At 39.7% G+C, this 18,764-nt stretch overlaps 2 protein-coding genes, 1 long non-coding RNA gene and 6 other non-coding genes across 11 annotated transcripts in view; 7 read left to right on the top strand and 2 right to left on the bottom strand.

The window, feature by feature from the left end:
* The window catches only part of LOC139951142 (polyamine-transporting ATPase 13A3-like), a 63,232-nt gene extending 55,679 nt beyond the window's left edge, over positions 1-7,553 (bottom strand). The window contains exon 1 of one of the 2 annotated variants that reach the window (XM_071949999.1): positions 7,465-7,553. Coding sequence is in view for 1 of the 2 variants with exons in the window: in XM_071949995.1 (XP_071806096.1) it covers positions 2,215-2,336 (122 nt within the window). In the remaining variant the exon portion in view is untranslated. Of the gene's footprint in view, positions 1-2,214; positions 2,665-7,464 lie in introns of those variants that run through there. The other variant, XM_071949995.1, reaches the window with a different exon arrangement.
* On the top strand, positions 115-10,007 carry LOC139951145 (uncharacterized). Its single transcript, XR_011787738.1, has 2 exons — positions 115-379; positions 9,940-10,007. It is a non-coding gene; the product is annotated as an uncharacterized lncRNA (long non-coding RNA).
* Positions 1,282-1,354, top strand: Trnak-cuu (transfer RNA lysine (anticodon CUU)). The gene has a single exon. It is a non-coding gene; the product is annotated as a tRNA-Lys (tRNA).
* On the top strand, positions 1,444-1,516 carry Trnak-cuu (transfer RNA lysine (anticodon CUU)). Its single transcript has one exon. It is a non-coding gene; the product is annotated as a tRNA-Lys (tRNA).
* Positions 1,601-1,673, top strand: Trnak-cuu (transfer RNA lysine (anticodon CUU)). The gene has a single exon. It is a non-coding gene; the product is annotated as a tRNA-Lys (tRNA).
* On the top strand, positions 4,582-4,654 carry Trnak-cuu (transfer RNA lysine (anticodon CUU)). The gene has a single exon. It is a non-coding gene; the product is annotated as a tRNA-Lys (tRNA).
* On the top strand, positions 4,741-4,813 carry Trnak-cuu (transfer RNA lysine (anticodon CUU)). Its single transcript has one exon. It is a non-coding gene; the product is annotated as a tRNA-Lys (tRNA).
* On the top strand, positions 4,903-4,975 carry Trnak-cuu (transfer RNA lysine (anticodon CUU)). Its single transcript has one exon. It is a non-coding gene; the product is annotated as a tRNA-Lys (tRNA).
* A 152-nt stretch (positions 10,008-10,159) lies between the features above and the next one.
* Positions 10,160-16,584, bottom strand: LOC139951143 (caspase-3-like). Of its 2 annotated transcripts, none has more exons than XM_071950000.1 (9): positions 16,457-16,584; positions 14,683-14,840; positions 13,907-14,204; positions 13,696-13,793; positions 13,207-13,374; positions 12,577-12,793; positions 11,918-12,139; positions 11,573-11,682; positions 10,160-10,623 (listed from the first exon to the last, which is right to left on the bottom strand). In XM_071950000.1, exons 2-9 carry the CDS (start codon positions 14,812-14,814, stop codon positions 10,513-10,515), a joined length of 1,356 nt encoding a protein of 451 aa, XP_071806101.1. In that variant the 5' UTR covers positions 14,815-14,840; positions 16,457-16,584; the 3' UTR covers positions 10,160-10,512. The 2 variants fall into 2 exon arrangements, with proteins under 2 accessions (XP_071806101.1, XP_071806102.1); XM_071950001.1 differs by having other exon boundaries at positions 14,683-14,836; positions 16,457-16,580.
* Positions 16,585-18,764: the final 2,180 nt, after the last annotated feature.

Below are 18,764 nucleotides of genomic sequence, written 5' to 3'. Positions count from 1 at the left end.
ACATGATGAGCGATGACGTAAAAGTGAGAATCTTTTTGAAAGGCACCGCAGAAGGATATTCAAAATGAGTGTCTTTTAGCGTTTAAATTCTGTTTAAAGCCATTGGACCCTTTCGGTTCAGAAAAAAAAAAGTTCACAGATTTACAAATAACTTACAGGGTTTACAGAAGGCAATGGTGAAAGACTTCTCTTGAAATATTATTCCATGAAATGCTTTACTTTTTGAGAAAACAGCAAAACAATATAAATTCTCGTTAACGAGAATTACGGATTTATTTTAAACACATGTCATGACACGGCGAAACGCGCGGAAACAAGGGTGGGTTTTTCCGTTGTTTTCTCCCGACTCCGATGACCGATTGAGCCTAAATTTTCACAGGTTTGTTATTTGATATAGAAGTTGTGGTACACAAAGTGTGGGCCTTGGACAACACTGTTTACCGACAGGGTCCAATGGCTTTAATCTCTCATGTCAACTGATTTTTTGCATTGACAAAAACTGAATTTCAGCAAAGTTCACTTACTGTCGGTTTTGTTAAAGCTGGTCCTTAATAGTTGTTAAATTACAAGAACGACAAAACAGATTTAGGGAAAGTAAGGAGATTTCAACGCCGTTATCAAAAACTATCTTTGTGTTGATTTGTTAGCAGATCGCGTTTACACCCCACATGTGGTCATGTCATTTTCGACGCGTTGTTTGTTGAATATAGAGCTCGCATTGTGTATTTTATACGCCGTCGGTCATGTTTTTCTCTCCATTACAGGTGGGAGATGGATTGGTTCAAATGATGCGTATAAATGGCATGTGATGAAATTATTCATATCAATATGAGACAGAGATAATGAATTTTACATATGTGACAGTTTTTCCCAGCCAGGTTCACGAACTAAAAACACTGAAATCAACTCAAACTAGGGTTTCTTTTCGGCTACGCATTCACTTTCTTTTTTGTGCACACTTCTTTTCGTTTTTCACATCAATCAGATTCGTTTCTGTCATTCTATTTCAGTTGGGCATTCAAAACTACACTTAAACTTTTCTTAGGTTGAATTTCTACTATACACTTGATGAATGTATGGTTGACCAGCTGTTGTTGCCGGCTTTTACGTTACGAAATTGACGGATATATTATTTAACAAGTTAGTAAATCCCGACTGAATGGCGAATTCATTTTCAATTGAATTCGAATCAGGCGATTTTACTATTTTGGTTTAATTTGAACAATCATCAAAAATGTGCTTAGCAAAGTTATGAAACAGTGAATCAAAGACTTTTTGTCAGCCTGGTTAGCTCAGTCGGTAGAGCATGGGACTCTTAATCCCAGGGTCGTGGGTTCGAGCCCCACATCGGGCGACTTGTTTAGTTTTTTGGTCCAATTTGAACACTCATCCAAAACAAAAATAGACCAATTTTGTAACAGTCAATCACAGACCATTTCGTCAGCCTGGTTAGCTCAGTCGGTAGAGCATGGGACTCTTAATCCCAGGGTCGTGGGTTCGAGCCCCACATCGGGCGATTTGTTTACTTTTTGGTCCAATTTGAACACTCATCCAAAACAAAAATAGACCATTTTTGTAACAGTCAATCACCATTTCGTCAGCCTGGTTAGCTCAGTCGGTAGAGCATGGGACTCTTAATCCCAGGGTCGTGGGTTCGAGCCCCACATCGGGCGAATTATTTTCTTTATAGATAAATTGAATCCAATTAAAATGTAGACATGTTTTATGACAGGTATTTTTTGTTAACTTCGTACTTTTCTTTATACATGCACGTGTCCAAATGCACTTACGAATTTACAGTATCTGTACCTGCCACAGGTAGATACAAATAAACTCCATCCAAGTTGGATAAAACTTTTTGTAAATACAACACTGTGCCGAAACCAGACCAGACCAGACCACCCCACACGTCGTGAATGACTGTCCTCTCATGAATTGTCCTGATGGTAGCATCAAAGACATCCCCCGCAATATTCAACCCTTCCCTGACTTTGCTGCCTACTCTCGATCTACAACTTTAGACTGTGCACACCACGCAAAACGAAGAACAAGTCGAACGAAGACACAAACAATTTGCCGAAATCGGACAAACCATACTTTGGGTTATTATTAGGGCTAGTATATGGCCCTATACAGGACTCTTCCTCTGTGCTGTAGCTGTACACAATGGTATAACACGAAAGTAAGACCACCAGGGGTAGGCCTAATACATACCTTTTATCTTCATTTTCTTTCGTTTCCTTGGTGATGTCGTAATCTCGGCATCCGGAGTCAGGCTCAGGAGGAAGATTCAATTCCGCACCAAGGTTTACCTGACTCAGTTTTGGTCTAGGCATGACAGAACCGATGGACTACTTTAAGTTTACTTTGTCACTCGAATAGTACTGAAGTTCAAAACGGACTCTGCAAAGAAGTCCTCTACATACTGACGTACCTAATCCTGCGAGGTGGATTTCCAGTCCATGTCCATGTCTGGATAGAAGCATATGTGTGAACGTAGTCTAGTTATCTCTGAAGTCATGCACATCTATAGCATTCATCACCCCAGCAGTCGGAGCCTAATTGTTTAGAGTTAGGTGAAGTCACCACCAGGGTAAAAACCTCCAGGTAAACTTCCATGCGCTTCATGTGGCGATAGGTGAATGTCTATAAGGGCACAATAACACCCCGTCCCGAACTGCATTTCTGCCCATGGGATTACGACAGGACCATACGGTTTCCAACTATATTACCAATGCACTGAATACCACTCCACAAGCAGAGCTAGTTACAGAGGCGTTGTGAACCTGAAATCTACAGTCAACAATGTCCCACAATAGCAGCCATCGATAAACCTTACATTGGTTTTTTTTTTTAAATATTAAATCGAAGGTGTGAACTTTGACTGGCCTTTCCGCACACCAAAATACCAACACAGAAACTGACTCGACAATAGACCATCGACTTTTTACTCGAAAGGTAACAATTGAAAGTGTATTTTTATAACGAGTTGGTTATGCCACCGAGACACGTTGAAAATCAAACAGTCCTCTTTTGTTCATGACGAGCCCCTGAAGGTGTTTTCGCTGGGGACAGGAACGGCTCCCGCCTTCAATCCCCCTGCAGTCACGCAAACACAGTATTTTTTTAATGTTAAAAAGGAATACAAGTTTCGTGCACTGTGGCCCCCCTATTCCAGTTCCCCAATATCAGAAAGAAAAACAAATGGCGTACAGTTAAACTTGGTAGAGATTAACTTCATATGAAAGCAGCATGAAACATACAGCATTACAAATACAAAGACTATTGCAAAGGCACTGTGGCCCCCTATTCCAGTTCCCCAATATCAGTAAGAAAAAAACAAATGGCATACAGTTAAACTTGGTAGAGATTAACTTAAAGGCAGAGGACATTAAACAATTGTTGCACGCTGTGACGGGGTCCATGGCGATTGTACACTCGAGGGGGGAAAATGGCAATTTTTACCCTCGAGAGTGTACAAAACCCATGGCCCCCAGTCACAGCGTGCAACAATTGTTTTGTTATACCTTTGTATAATTGTTATTCCCCTTCTCGAAGTTCTGTTGTCATCTTCAAACATTATTACGACGATCCATTGTTTAATAAGCAGACGAACAAGAAACAATTCCCTCGAACCCGCGGTTGTTTCGTACACAGCGCCGGAAATCGACCAACGCCGGGAACGATCAAAGTGATGTACACCGGTGTACATCACTTTTCATGTTACCCGGCCCGTCGAGCCATGTAACATGCGTTTTTGTTGCGCGTCACATGATTGGTTCTCGACCAATCAAACTTCACAGTTTGTTACCGAGGTATAACAAGCACTATTGGTAATTGTCAAAGACTAGCCTTCACAGTTGGTGTATCTCAACATATTATGCAAACTAACCTGTGAAAACTACTTTTTGCTCGAAAACTATGGCACTTCAGCAGAGGGAGCTGTTTCTCACATACCACCAACCTCTCCCCATTACTCGTCACCAAGAAAGATTGTATGCTAATAATTATTTTGAGTAATTACCAATGGTGTCCACTGCCTTTAATATGAAAGTCGCATGAAACATACAGCATTAAAATTTACAAGAACTATTGCAAAGGTACGCGGTTACGAATTCTAAGAAAAGTTGCTACCTTCCACGTGAGTGGGTTATTTTGACACTCGTGTCTAGTTTCGTTTTAGTGTACTCCATGATTCCTTTCTTCTCATTCAGATTCGTTTCAGTCACCCTTATATCTGGTTGAATCATCAAAGTTCGGACACCCTCTAAAAGAACCAACTGTCGTATCATCTCTTAATATAGGTTTTCCAGGTAATTTTCAATAAATAATTACGCGTTAAAATTCACGCATGGGCCCGGCCCTAATTCATTAGACTAAAAATAATGGTTTTGTTTTAATAGCAACCTGCATACATTCAATTTTATTTGCTGCACAACATTTCATTCTTCTCGTTCAGATTCGTTTCAGTCACCCTTTTTCATTCACAGACATTAAGTTTTTTTCACAGCTATTCAGTTGAATTCCGACTGTTAGACCTTATACAAAATATGAACAAGTTCATCATCGACTCTTTCGTCAGCCTGGTTAGCTCAGTCGGTAGAGCATGGGACTCTTAATCCCAGGGTCGTGGGTTCGAGCCCCACATCGGGCGATTTGATTATTTTGGTCTAATTTTAATAATCATCAAAAGCATAGTTAGACAAATCACGTAACAGTCAACGAAATAGCCTTTCGTCTGCCTGGTTAGCTCAGTCGGTAGAGCATGGGACTCTTAATCCCAGGGTCGTGGGTTCGAGCCCCACATCGGGCGATTCGTTATTTTTTGTTTAATTTGAAACAACTTTTGTTCTACTTTTGAATGACAAATTATGAAACAGTCTATCAAAGACTTATCCGTCTGCCTGGTTAGCTCAGTCGGTAGAGCATGGGACTCTTAATCCCAGGGTCGTGGGTTCGAGCCCCACATCGGGCGATTCGTTTATTTTTGGTCTAATTAAGTATTATTAACCGTATTTTTAACCAACCAATCCGAGTCCTTCTATCGACAAACTGTTATCAGGAAATCTCTGTTTATGGGTACACCCCCGCCCCCCACCCATCCGATCTACAGAACCAACCTCTAACCCACCACTCCCATCCCCACTCTTGAATTCCTCCTGGACCAGTTGCCCAAATGGCTTTATTTTCTTCCCACCGTTGATACATTGACATTAACAGTTCTGTTTTTTAATTATTGTTTTATTGAAACAAATAATAAAGAAGCCGTTCAGCGTAGAGTGCTACTCAAGGTCAACAATGTTCATCATCAGGCAAGGGGGTCGGAGTGAAGTTCAAGCTCGTCACTCAGCAACTCTGCACAGAAGCAGTGTGTTATTGTTGGAGATAAACGCCGTGACACCAAAGATTAAAGCATGAACCGACCCCCCCCCCCTCCACCCCCCACCCCAACCACCTCCACACACAGCAATAAGGACATTGATTTATCTCCTAAAGGGAAAGTAGGTTTGAAACCGTTGTGTTGTTTTAACTATGTACATTACATTACATTACATTACATTACAACTGCCCTGTAAACATTTGTAAAAGATGGCGTTTCTTTAAGTTTAGATAACGCCGAAAATCCGGCGGTAATTTTTTCACGCAGGAATCCGTAATTTGGAGGAATACACAATCTGAGAGAACTGCTGACACTATCGATTCTGAAATTCAAATTGAGACACCACCAAGCTTGTGAAATGAAATGTTCACAGGTTGGTTTCCTTTTATACATAGGCTACACATTTCTATAATAGGGTTTAACCAATTAAGTGATCTAAGTATTCCATCCACGGAAGGACACACAATACTTGCTGATTTCCTCAATAAGGAACTTTCCAAATTGATCTGTTTCTCTCTACAATGGTGTCACCCGCCCTCCCCAGCCATTACAACGACCGTAGGGCAGGCCTAGTTAAGCAAACGATCCGTATCCAAGCCCGCAGCGATGAATGTATAAATATTAGAATAGAATCAACAAAAATGCAATGTGTAATGTGATCATTTTCCTGGACACCGGGAAAAGATGCCAAACCCCCTTCTTCATAACATCCCTAGGCCGACGAATTCCACCAATTCTCAGTAGGACATGAAGCTCCAGAGACGGGTCGCGAAGAGGCAAAGTATTCGGTCTGTAAATAAAAAGCTAAGGAACCTTGTGAACCCATACCCCCCCCCCCTTCCCGAAATACTTCGAGGCCATTAACCTCACCAGTTTCACTTTATGTTTTGTATTATATTTGTTTTTTTACCACAAACTGTTGGTAAGCAGTTTTTACTTCAGAACAACTTCATTATGATACCATCAATGTTGCTCGTACATGTCAAGATATATATAGGCCTATAAAGATCGTTCGTTCACTCCTTAGTAAAGTTACAGATTGCCTGCCTACGCAAGACTATGGAGCTGTGGTTCTTATGCCGAAACACTCTCAACCCAACACCGAATTCTGTCACATAGTACATTTTGCAACTATTATTCTTCAACAAAGACCTAGTCACAATTATTATGTTTTCTACAAATTAATTTCTGATAGTTAAAATATGATATAGCCTAAAGATAGCCTAAAGATATCTCGAGGGATTTCAAAGTTTCATTTCAGACAGTGTCCTAAAAAAACGTCAACATTTCGTAGGCCTAAAAAGTTACAAGTGTACTTAGCGTCGAACCCACATTATCTGACATTGTTACAGAAGCCATATACAAAAATTGCAAGTTATTACTTTATAATAGTTGTGGGTCCTTTCTCTATAGAGGTATGGGGCGTACCATCGATCCTAGATCTTCCGGCGTGTCTCGAAACGATCCGATTAAATCACATCTTCTCTTTCGCAAATCGAACAATAGGGGGCGCTATTCCTAAAACGTGTTTCGGCAAAACGCTATCGTGTCTTGCGACTCGACCCTACCCTCGAAAGACACCGACTTGAACATGTGAAGATTTAGTGCTATGTCATTTTATGTGTTTTGTGGGGAGGGGAATGTTTGGGGTGGGGGGGGGTCCATGGTAAAGTGGATGACTGTGGTTGAAAAGCAGCTTTCGTCAACTTAGTTTAAATGGGAATTTTGTTATTAGAACCGAAATGGAATATTATTTACAACTACTCTACTCCTGGTTATTTTACGTCAATGTCCTTAAATTTTAAAAAGAAGTTCTCAAACTTAAGTACGTGTGTTGACAAAATTACAAGCACACCACAATAAATGTATACAGTCTGGTATAGTCATTTAACTTTCCTCCATGGTTGCACCATAGTGCGGGTGAGTTGCTCAAAGTACTGGTTTGATTTTGAATGAATATGCTCACGAGCTAATTCGTGTTTACGGCTTGACTCGAATTTGAATGTAGAACCTTACATAGTCATGAGAAGACCGCCAGCTGATAAATAGCATGATTAAGTTAACATAAACTTAAATGTACTCACCACTTTATCACATAATATAGTCACGACAGTTGGAGTTATCCACAGAATATTCGGCTGCATCTTTTCTTGGTGTTTACCAACCGCAGAAGTCCCATTCCTCATTGTGTCAAAGTGATGATTCTAAGCTGGCATAAAAGTGACAAACACGATAGTATTTTTGAAGACTCCTCCATGAAAATGTTGAATATCTGGTGGGGTGGTCCTGGGCATCCTCCAGTTAAACCATGTAGCTTCAAAAGCATGCTTTTTAAAGCTTTAACTCAGTGGTTAGACCAAGCTGACGCGGTGTATGTAGGCCTACGTACTGGTCCACTTAGTTACACGGGCATGACAGTTCGAGTTTTGTGCACGGGAAGACGAAGATGAAAAACTTCTCTCCTTCTCTTTCGTTGCTGTCTGTATAACGCAAGGCTTGTCTCACACAGTCTAAGACAACTAAACAGTTAGAAGACACCGTTTTTGCCTAAGCCACTGGGCAAATGAACAAAAGTCTTGGCAATTGACACATTTCGAAGAGAGCAGACGATAGCTTCTTGTTTGAACAACACACGCAAAATGTCGTCTGCTCACGAATTATGCACGTTTCTTTACTGTCTGTATCGTGCAGGTACCAGACCACTACACGTGTTCGTTAGTTGCGCATGTGAGCTGTGCGTTGTGTGGAAATACACTGAACAGGGAAAGTGAAAGTGCAGCCGACAACTCGGACCAATCAAGACACAGGAAAGCTGACGTCACTGCCGTTTATCCAATGAAATTCACGTATCATTAAATCATTGGCTCTAGCTAAAACCAGCATTACCTGTCTTTATCCTTGTGGACAAAGCTTAAAAACAGGAAAAACAGGGAACCAGTCTAATAGCATTTCGCACTTTTTATTTAAATGGCCCATTTTGAGGAACAGCTTATTTTATTTTAGTTTCCTGGAAGAAGCTGTGATTGATAGCGAAAATGGGCGAAATGGTAAGTTCATCTCAAGTGTAACTAACAATACCTTTTTTCAAGGAAAGCGAGAGCTACAAAAATTAACTTTTTACGAGACAGAATACTGGAAAATCTAGAACCCCAATGAAAATGACATTTTGTGCAGTCATAAAAATAAATAAAACAACAAAACAATACAAATAAAACTGCTGCTTGTAACACTCTGACATACTTTTCATTTTTTTTTTATTCACAATTAACTTCAGCACAGACAATAACAATGGACAATTTCAAGTAAGCCATTTTCTATAGTCTGTAAACAAGAGACGGTGGTTCCAGTTTCGGCCTTAACAAAACAGGGCTCAATTCCATAAAGCCTGTAAGCACAAAACCTTGCTAACCACAAAAAGTATTGCCTAGCAGACATAGGTTACCAGCCAAAATTACATTAAGTTTACATTATTGTGACTGGTGCCCACTCAATGTCTGCTTAGCAGAGAAACATTTAGAGCAGTATTTATGAAATTGGTTCCTGTGATGGAGGCGATGCCCTAGGAAAATCTGTCCCCGGAGATTTTGTTCCCCATTATGGGAAATTAACAAGGCCTTGAGTAGGATGATTCAACACAGGGCGCTATCAGAAAAAGTTAGTACACAGTTCGTCATATGGGGGACAGAATCTCCTGTCACATTGGAATTGGAACCGTAACCCAAACTTGGAGATGGTCCAAAATTAAACATAATAAAATGAATGCAAAAAAATGTCCAATATGAATTTAAATTGCATGATTGGTATAGACTATGGCCTATGGGTAAAATGTTACTCATTATAACGATAAAAACTAATGAGATGTATTGCTCTCCAATACAATGGTTGTGACCTTTGATCTTGCTAACCCTACTCCGATCATACGATCTCGGGGAAAGGTTAACTCTTCAAACAGTAACACTGTGCCCAATATCTACAGCTATTAATCATTACAGTACTGTATTAGTATTAGTATTAAAAGGTACCTTAAAAACTTGTAACATTATCAGACAATATTTGTTTTAACGCTTACACCAGTGTGTGCAAAGCACTGTATACTTGTTACCCTCTCGTAAGGCCGAGTCACACTGCAGGAATAACGAAAACGATAATGATAGCGACGCAAAGAGAATGCATTCTATTGGTTGAATTGCTCCACGCACAATACGCCCACACTTATTTACCAATCGAGGAAGTGTATTTTTAGCGTTCACGTTAACGAGGCCTATGTGACTGAGCCTTTTACTTAAAGCCATTGGACTCTTTCGGTTCAGAAAAAAAAAAAAGTTCACAGATTTACAAATAACTTACAGGGTTTAGAGAAGGCAATGGTGAAAGACTTCTATTGAAATATTATTCCATGAAATGCTTTACTTTTTGAGAAAACAGCAAAACAATATAAGTTCTCGTTAACGAGAATTACAGATTTATTTTAAACACGTCATGACACGGGCGAAACAAGGGTGGGTTTTTTCGTTGTTTTCTCCCGACTCCGATGACCGATTGAGCCTAAATTTTCACAGGTTTGTTATTTGATTTTAGAAGTTGTGGTACACAAAGTGTGGGCCTTGGACAACACTGTTTACCGAAAGGGTCCAATGGCTTTAACTCACAAAAGCTTGCCTCGAACTATGTGACACAACAACTGTCTCTAGTCTGAGAAGTTCAATCTTAAGGGGTACTTTGTGACAAAGCAAGTCATTGTACCAGATGTTTTAATAGAATAATAATTGGTTTTTATATAATGCTACTTCTAAAGGCGTCTCAGAAACACACAAGTCCGATGGGCTTGAGTGTGGTGGGCTCGGGCGCTCGACCCTCACACCCTCAAATCCAAGTTAGAAATGGCTTAATGTATAAATTCTGGATTATATAGTAAATACATTGATAATATCTACACTACAGTTTAGGGTATTAAATGGGCGACCTTGGGCATGAGATATTTTCTTCGACGGTACAAAACAGAGCTGTGACGTCAAATTTGCTTTGTACAATGCATTGGCAGCACTTTGTCACATGTCGGCCACTTTGTCGGACAAGTTGGGTCAACATGCACAGTTACTTAACACAATTATTCTTTGGAAAGGGGGGGGGGTCTATTTGCCAGGGTTGAAAAAGAGTTTCTTGCGCAGCATTGTGACAGGAGCCGGTATCTGTTTGTTCTGTCCGGAGGATGACTCAAACGCTTTGGCAACTTTGTTGTTGACCTGGGGATGAGAAAGATAAAATCCGTCAAGTAAACATACCTCCATCAAGATGTGGCCATCAATGTCTGATTACCTTTTTCTACAGTGACAATGACAGTTCCAATACTCATTCAGTTTCTCTACTCCTATTGGTGGAGAGCGCGTCACATGGGGTGTTTAAACAGTTGATCATGACCAGTGTTTATAACCGGTTTGCTTCCACGTGTCAGGCGCGCAAGTTCATCACGCGGAATGCAATTCATTGCTATTAGTAACAGCCTGTAATCTACTTCTAAGCGCGCGCGCGTAATCTACTTCTAAGCGCGCATGCGTATACACAAACTAAGCGCAACAGACTCTTCACAAAGTTATTGAACAAAATATTCCATACCTCAAATTTTCAACTGTCAAAGTGTCTGTAATTGTGTTTTTTAACAAAAGGGCATTTATGAATGGGAATAAAAGAGTAGTGACTCGTTCTTAATGTCCGTTTAAAACCTTGCAGGGTAATTGTCGTGCGCTAAAGGCGTACCACACGGCAATTCCACCCTGCCGGTTTTAAACGTCTGTGTAAGAACTCGTCGTTACCCTTCTTATTTAATATAAAGGGATCAGCATACCTCCCAACACTGAAACCTCAAAATTAGGAACACCGGTTTTACGAGTTCACAGATAGAACTGCAAAAAGTCATGCAAGTTCATGTGCGCAAATGATGTGTGTACCGGTACATGTATGTTTAAAATAATGTACAAAAACCACTGTATCCTGTAGAAAATAAACAGTAACAAGCAAATGGCACTCTCTTTCTGCAGAACTTGTTTAATCTTGTTCATTGCTGTCTCTTGTCAGAAATAGGAATGATCTGCAGCCTGAACTTTCAAAAATCTAGACAATTCCATTTAAACAGTTGGCAGGAAAGGATCAGACTATTTGACCAGAGATTGCAAATTGAAAATCTTTGTTACTCACCATTGTCATCATGGAAAGTAAATCTTCGTTGTGTGCATGCTGGAGGAAAACTTCCGACAAGGCCTGTACGAACCAGCTGCCGCGCTCAGAGTTACGCCACGACACAAAACCTAGCATCAAAGATAAATAGGATGGTTCTTAAAATCTATAATAATGATAACATAGTCAGCCAATTTCACAAAACACTATGATTAATCCTATCTTGAGTTAGGACGAGTACCTCGTCCTAACTTAGAATGGGTTCACTGCATCCTAACATCTATGGATACGGAACTTAACTCGTCCCAAGTCCTAAGATTAATCATAAGTTAGAAAGAGTTTGGTAAAATCAATGGCTGGTCTCACCTGGCACCGTTGCAAAAGCAAGCAGCATATCACTCTGACTAGGTAGTTTTGCTTTGAGTGCGTTAGCGGCATCAGTTGTGTCTTCCAATTCTCTGCGTAACATCTCCTGAGCCAACTCCTCATCTGTCAAGGACGATATGGAGTCGTTAGCCGTTGCCGTCGTGGGCACCGAAGCTGATACAGCTTGTCCATCAGTTGCCTCTATTCCAGAGTCAAATCTCTCTGTAGATTGAAACACAATATTACACGTGAGACTTTACAGACATGGCTGAGTGGTTTAGAGCATCAAACTCAAGTTCTAGTGGCCGAGTCGACAGTGTGTGGCTTCTAACCGTTGTTATTAAGGGAATAAAAGGGTAGCGACGAGTTCTTAAACGGCCGTTTAAAACCGACAGGGTCATTGCCGTGTGATAAAGGCGCGAGCCGAAGGCGAGGGCCTTTATCCCACGGCAATGACCCTACAAGGTTCTTAAACGGACGTTTAAGAATGAGTCACTACTCTTTTATTTCCATTCATAAATGTCATTTTGTTAAAAAACGTTAACAAAATACAATCAGGCAAGTGTAGCCCTGCACCTTGAAGTGGCAACCAGACCTTGTGATGTTATGTGATCTCTCATAATTTTTGTTTTAAAATAAAATAGTTTAAATAAAATTACCTCCTCTACAAGCTTGAAGAAAGAACAGTTTGGGTTTCCCGGCCAAGGATGGGCACCGCTTTCCTTCAAAATACCCAGTGATATTTTCGATCTTAACGACTCTCTCATCAACACCGTAAATAGCGCCCTCGATGCCATGGCTCAGGACTGCCAAGATAAAGCCATCAAAGCTTTCGTGGTTGTGGATGGACAGGTCATTTATAAATTGCTGTATTTGCTGTAGGTGAAAGGATTAAAAATAAGGGAATAATAGAGTGGTTTTGCATAGCAGCAAGCTCAAATCTCTCTGTATTCTGAAGTTCTAGACACTTTTGCTGCTCAGAAAAATCAGAGCTTGAGTCCTGTGCTTTTACCCATTCCGCCACAACACGCCATGTGCATCATGGTCACAACATAATTTGGTATGATTATACAATAACAATAACAAATAAGAACAGAGAAGTTGTTTTACTGATAATCTGAAACAATTTTTATGTCATTTGTCAATATTGAACATTTTTGATTCAAATAGTGATATCGGCAACAGCTATTTAGTATTTCAGTTATATCGATATCTCTATGGACCTCAGCGATTTACAAAGCAGCAAGCTTGAAACTTTCTGTATTCTAAACTTCTAGAGACAAACTCACCTCTCCTGTCTGATCTTCCTTCTCAATTACATTGAACCCGAGCTTCGTAAAGACATGTTTAAGATTTCTGCCGTCGATGTTGGTCCCCTTCCGTGTATTCATCGTTCTAAAGTGCTTGTTGTTAATGATTGCTGCGATGCCTCTAGGCTTGGATTTCATCGTATACACCTGAACAAAAAACCATAACATGTTCATGGGATTTGATGAGGCATTGCATGGTGATGAGGTATCAATGTATTTGTTGGGTTTGCGGTAACACAATCTACTTGCTGGGTAGATTTGAGAACTTGTCTCAAATATTGAATCGTCTCAACAGTGAATTAAATTGAAAAAGTAAGGTTACCAGTCATAATACCATGTCAAATACACAGTGGGTGACTGGTATCATGCCTACTTTGCTCAGCAGAAATTGATCGGGACTGTTTTCTGCTTTGGCATCTCTATGAAATTGGGCACTGGTTTTGGGGGTCCACAACTCTGTTAACTTACCTGATCTGAATCCTGTGAATCGTTTATAGCTTCTTGCATCTCAACATCTGTTAATACGGCTGGGCTGTTTCCGAGCCAAAGTTGGGTTTCTCCTTCAGCTAGAAAACACAACAGTCCAGAATATAAAAGAATAAAACATCACTACATATATAATTAACTTAACATTGTGCATGCAGAGGGTCGAAGGGAGTATCAATAGTCATTTACTTACCAGATGGAGACGCAATCACAGATTGTCCAACTATGTGTTCTCTGACATCCATGGGTTCTGACTTCACCACGTCCCCCGCGGGACCAGTGGAAGAATCAGTGGGCTGGGAGATAAGACGGTCGTATCGGTTGTTCACTCTAGATGGGCCGGTCGATGAGCTCGGATCAAGGAGATCGGCTAAAATGCCTTGTTTGTGTTGCCTTAGTGCCCAGATGAAGGCATCGAAGGCATTCGGCCCACGTTTCTCCAGGGCGGTCAGGATCCTCTGGTTCATTTTCCTTTTTGATTTCCCTTCTGCCTGTAAAGGGAAGAATAGTTTCCAGAAAGCAGATCTTAAAGGGAAGGATATCCTTTGGTATTCACTTTTTTTAAAATGAATGGCAACAAAAAACGCTTAGTTACAAACCTGCATACAGCAGCGTTTGATAGTATAAAGCATTTTGAGTAGTCATGTGTTTATGGAAAGAGGTAACAACTTTTATGTCCCATAATTTGTATCTGAGAAACCAAGTAACACTTCTCAGATAGTGTGTTCCTACTACTAGGGATTATTCTTCCTGCGTGGACATATTTAAATATATTGCAACTACGTGCACATAGCAGAAATCCCAGTTCTTTGAACAGGTGCGTCACCTTTTTTCGTCGCGCAGTCAGGGTGCGTCACCTATTGCTTGCGCAGTCAGGGTTGCTGCAAAGTATATAATGTAGTCATCAATCAGTTTTCAACCAATAGTCAATTAATCTGTTATAATAATCAAATATGAATATAATTTTACCTCAAAATCTTCATAATCAGCAGGCTCGAAGATGTTTTTTTCAACGAGACCATCGAAGACGTAAGCAATGTCTAAATCCTGAACAAGTCGAACACGATGTTTTCGAAGGAGGTCTTTGTGAGCCTGCTCCATGTTGTACTAATGCTCTCGACAGCTAGCTGCATCACACAAGAAGGATATATAATTGTATTATTATTTGACCAGTTCTGGATCACTTCTTGAATTTACACTGTTTTTTGTTGCAATCTCTTGAAGATCTTATTATTTAACAAAAAATCACTCATTTTTACCAAAAGAAATTAGGGGCCTAGACTTAATTTGAGTAATCATAAGGAATGTAAAAGTGGTGGCAGGATTTGGAAACTTTTCCCTTATAACTTAACACTCATATTATTCAATAACAGTGTCATCAGTCAGACTCAGTGCGTACATCTTCAACCATTTGAACTTGAAGGCTGCACTTTTTAAGGAAGAAGTATGACATAATGACACTGTGAACTGTCATGTTTGTCATTGTTTGTTTGGGATTCCCTACCTAGTACTATATAGTACGACCATACGACTGTCAAAACTTAAATATCAAAAGGAGTACAGCGCACCATGCAATGGAATGGGCCAGTGGCACGCCACTGTTCGTATTCCTGATCCGTACTGAAGACTTCAGTGTCATGTCACCGTCACTGATTTGTCAGTGAACTGAAAAGTACGATCCGGGTGTGGAGGAGTTTTAAATAAATTCTGATGATAATCGCAACTATAAAACACATTGAAATTAACACTTAAACGTGAAATTCAATTCAATTCAATTCAATTCAATTCAATTCAATTCACTTTATTTCCAAATCCAAACAAATAAACAAAATAATTAGCAGTGAATAAAGAACTATGTTTTACAAGCAAATGGAATAATGATAATACATGAAGTAATACTATAATACTACATTTACAAGCAAAGGCAAAATATAAATTATGGAAAACAAGCAAAAAAACTTACAGAGCACAAGGTGATGGAGTTGGAGGGGGCCCATAAAAAGCAAAGCTTGTCGAGTATGGACCCCCCTAACGAAAGCAATAAAGCATAACAATCAGTTTACAAAAGGAAACAAACACAATACAGTACGTAGGCGCTAAATAAATACTAAGCAATAACTAAGAAACAGACAAACAAAACAAAAACCCCCAAAACACAAAAACAAGTACAAACTTTACATCAATAATCTAACAGGATGACAAGTAAGGTGCGTAATTAAATTCATTTAAATTAAATTAATACTCATTAGAGAACAAAAACAAAATAATGGAAAACCAGAATTAGGCAACAACAAGACTATAAAAATAATGTGAATAGGTGAAACCCCCAAAACACAAAAACAAGTACAAACTTTACATCAATAATCTAACAGGATGACAAGTAAGGTGCGTAATTAAATTCATTTAAATTAAATTAATACTCATTAGAGAACAAAAACAAAAAAATGGAAAACCAGAATTAGGCAACAAGACTTTTAAAATAATGTGAATAGGTGAAACCCCCAAAACACAAAAACAAGTACAAACTTTACATCAATAATCTAACAGGATGACAAGTAAGGTGCGTAATTAAATTCATTTAAATTAAATTAATACTCATTAGAGAACAAAAACAAAAAAAATGGAAAACCAGAATTAGGCAACCAGACTATTAAAATAATGTGAACAGGTGAATACAGGACGTAATAGAACTAGGCGCAATTAGTAGAATACATATATAAAAATCTGTTAATACTGTGCTTACCTTAATCTGAGATTTCTCTGAATTCAGCGTCTAAAGGCTTCTCGCCAAAAACATTTGCAGGAGAATTGTTGCAATAACATTAACAGATCGACAAGTTGGACAAGTTCGTGCATGAAGAGTCGTATGGTCCCAAAACCACGACCAGATAACTTACACACTTTGATAAAGTGGGTGCCCGACATTGGTGCTTTGAGGTCGAATGAGGTCGCTATTTATTTTGCTCCATTACGTCATAATGTGCAGAAGAGAAAATTCGGACCGGGGGACGGGAACGAGGATCTTTTCTTCACCTTTTTATGGCTTGCCTACCAATGATTTCAGATGTCTATAATGACAAATAAACTGTACATTAACGCAAGTGCTTGCAGGAAGGTATTCCATCTTCTAGATACACATGTACCAATGGTCCTTTCTGTGGGGTTTGGATGGGGGGGGGGGGAGCCCGCTCATCTGCCACGCCCCCGCCTTTCCAACAACGAAGGATATTCTTCATGACTGTGAAGCATTCCACAGTAAGATATCTGGAATGGCGCCCTCTCCCTCTCCCTTCTGCAACATAGGGCGCGTTCGTTTGGCTTCCCTGGGTCGACCCCGGTGTGTGACAGGTTTTTTCCCCAGGACGAACGTGTGCAGATAATTACCCACGTTCGTCCTGGAAGAAAAAACCGCCACACACCGGGGTCGACCCAGGGAAGCTAAACGAACGCACCCAATATGCACTCGGACCTGCCCGCCCCCCCCCCCCACCCGCACGCACGCCCATCCTACCTCTTTGCCACACCCATCATACCTCTGACCCCAAACAAAAGCTGTAAAATCACCTACTTCAACTATTTTAGCGTGTTCTCTATAATTATCATTCTTGTTAATTTATTATTTTCTATTAATCAATTGTATTGGTTTTTTGTGTTGAGAGAAGATTTTAATCTCGTAAAACAGTCGCAACGAGAAGGTTATTGACAAACATTTCGCATGGAAAGCCTAGTAACAGTCACTGGAATTTGACTGGGTAACTTTGTGTTGAACAAAGAAGCATTGTTTTGTTGACGAGAGCAACGTATTACTTTAAAGAGCATTGTCATAACGAGCAGTAACTGTTTTTTACAGAATTCAGTTAACTTGAGATAGTTGTGGGGTAACTGTGCCTGGAAAGTGGCTGAAGGTGGGGGGGGGGGGGGATCCCCTCGGCTTCCGTTGCGCTGTTTTTCTTTTCTTTTTCAAATTAGTAGAACATTCCAGTATAGTTAACATTGATATTGCTTCAAACTCTCACCGAACACGAAAGTGTAGAAATAAATGAGCAATAAAAATCATTATGTCAGTTGAATATAATTATGAATGCACAATATATTATACAAATAGGCATATCCAATAAACAAGGAAATAATGACAATAATTATAAATAAATAAAATAATAAAAAATAAGGAGGAGGCAGGGGCCCATGCCCCGAACCATTGCCCGGTGCCCACTCGACAATGAACCATTAATACATTGGCTCAAACAATAAATTTAGATAAGAATGAAAATAAAAACGTGAAAATAAAATAATACTTAAAAAAAAAAAAAAAAAAAATCCATCGTAATCAAGTAATGTCTTTGCCCAACCTCCTGTCCCAAAAAACTGAATCATAATTCATATGCAACATTTCAACTGTTTTTGAATGCGTTCGATTATTGATTATCACAATGTTTTCTTGTTTCCATTATACAAAAACATAAATCAATTGAAACACACACAGTTCAAAGGTGTACAATAAAGTCCACCTTTAATAATACAGCGTTATACTTTATTTTCACCTCCCAGCAATAATACTACATTATTTGTATCCCTAAACAAGTACAACAGTCGAGATGTGTGTTCTTTATGGCTGTCACTTTTGCATGTAAATATAAATGAGCTAAATTTATACCAACATTGTAGCAATGCATGGCAGAACTACACGCATTTCTCTTCTCCCTGCTGATATTACCCAACCCGCACCTCTATCCCCAACCACACATCAATTCACTCTTCAAAATTAATAATGTTATCCTTGGCAATTTCATTTCTCATGCAACGAATGCCAACCGATTTTAAATTCAATATTTTTTTTAAAACAAATCGGATATGAAAAGAATGTCTGTTTTCCGTATGAGCATCAGTATCATGCCCACTCCCTTCATCATCGTGGTAGAGTGAATCTATTTTTAGACCGTCTCATGTCTATTTTTAAGTCGCTTCCAAGGCGGCCAGGCTAGGCGCGGAACCCTCTTGTGCAAATGCAACGGCTAAAAATATTCCGCGTCTAAAAATAGCTCGTCATTGCA

This window comes from Asterias amurensis, chromosome 18, assembly GCF_032118995.1.
Source record: "Asterias amurensis chromosome 18, ASM3211899v1".
In the NCBI taxonomy this organism is placed as follows: domain Eukaryota; kingdom Metazoa; phylum Echinodermata; class Asteroidea; order Forcipulatida; family Asteriidae; genus Asterias; species Asterias amurensis.
The sequence above is the reverse complement of the archived record's forward strand: the minus strand, read 5'-3'. Positions and strand labels throughout refer to the sequence as shown.

Coding starts and splice junctions, on each gene's coding strand:
- LOC139951143 (XM_071950000.1), bottom strand. CDS start 14,814: ATGGAGCAGGCTCACAAAGACCTCCTTCGAAAACATCGTGTTCGACTT. Junction 13,375..13,695: donor ATTCACAGGATTCAGATCAG/GTAAGTTAACAG, acceptor TTTTTTGTTCAG/GTGTATACGATGAAATCCAA. Junction 12,140..12,576: donor TCTTCAAGCTTGTAGAGGAG/GTAATTTTATTT, acceptor TTCAATCTACAG/AGAGATTTGACTCTGGAATA.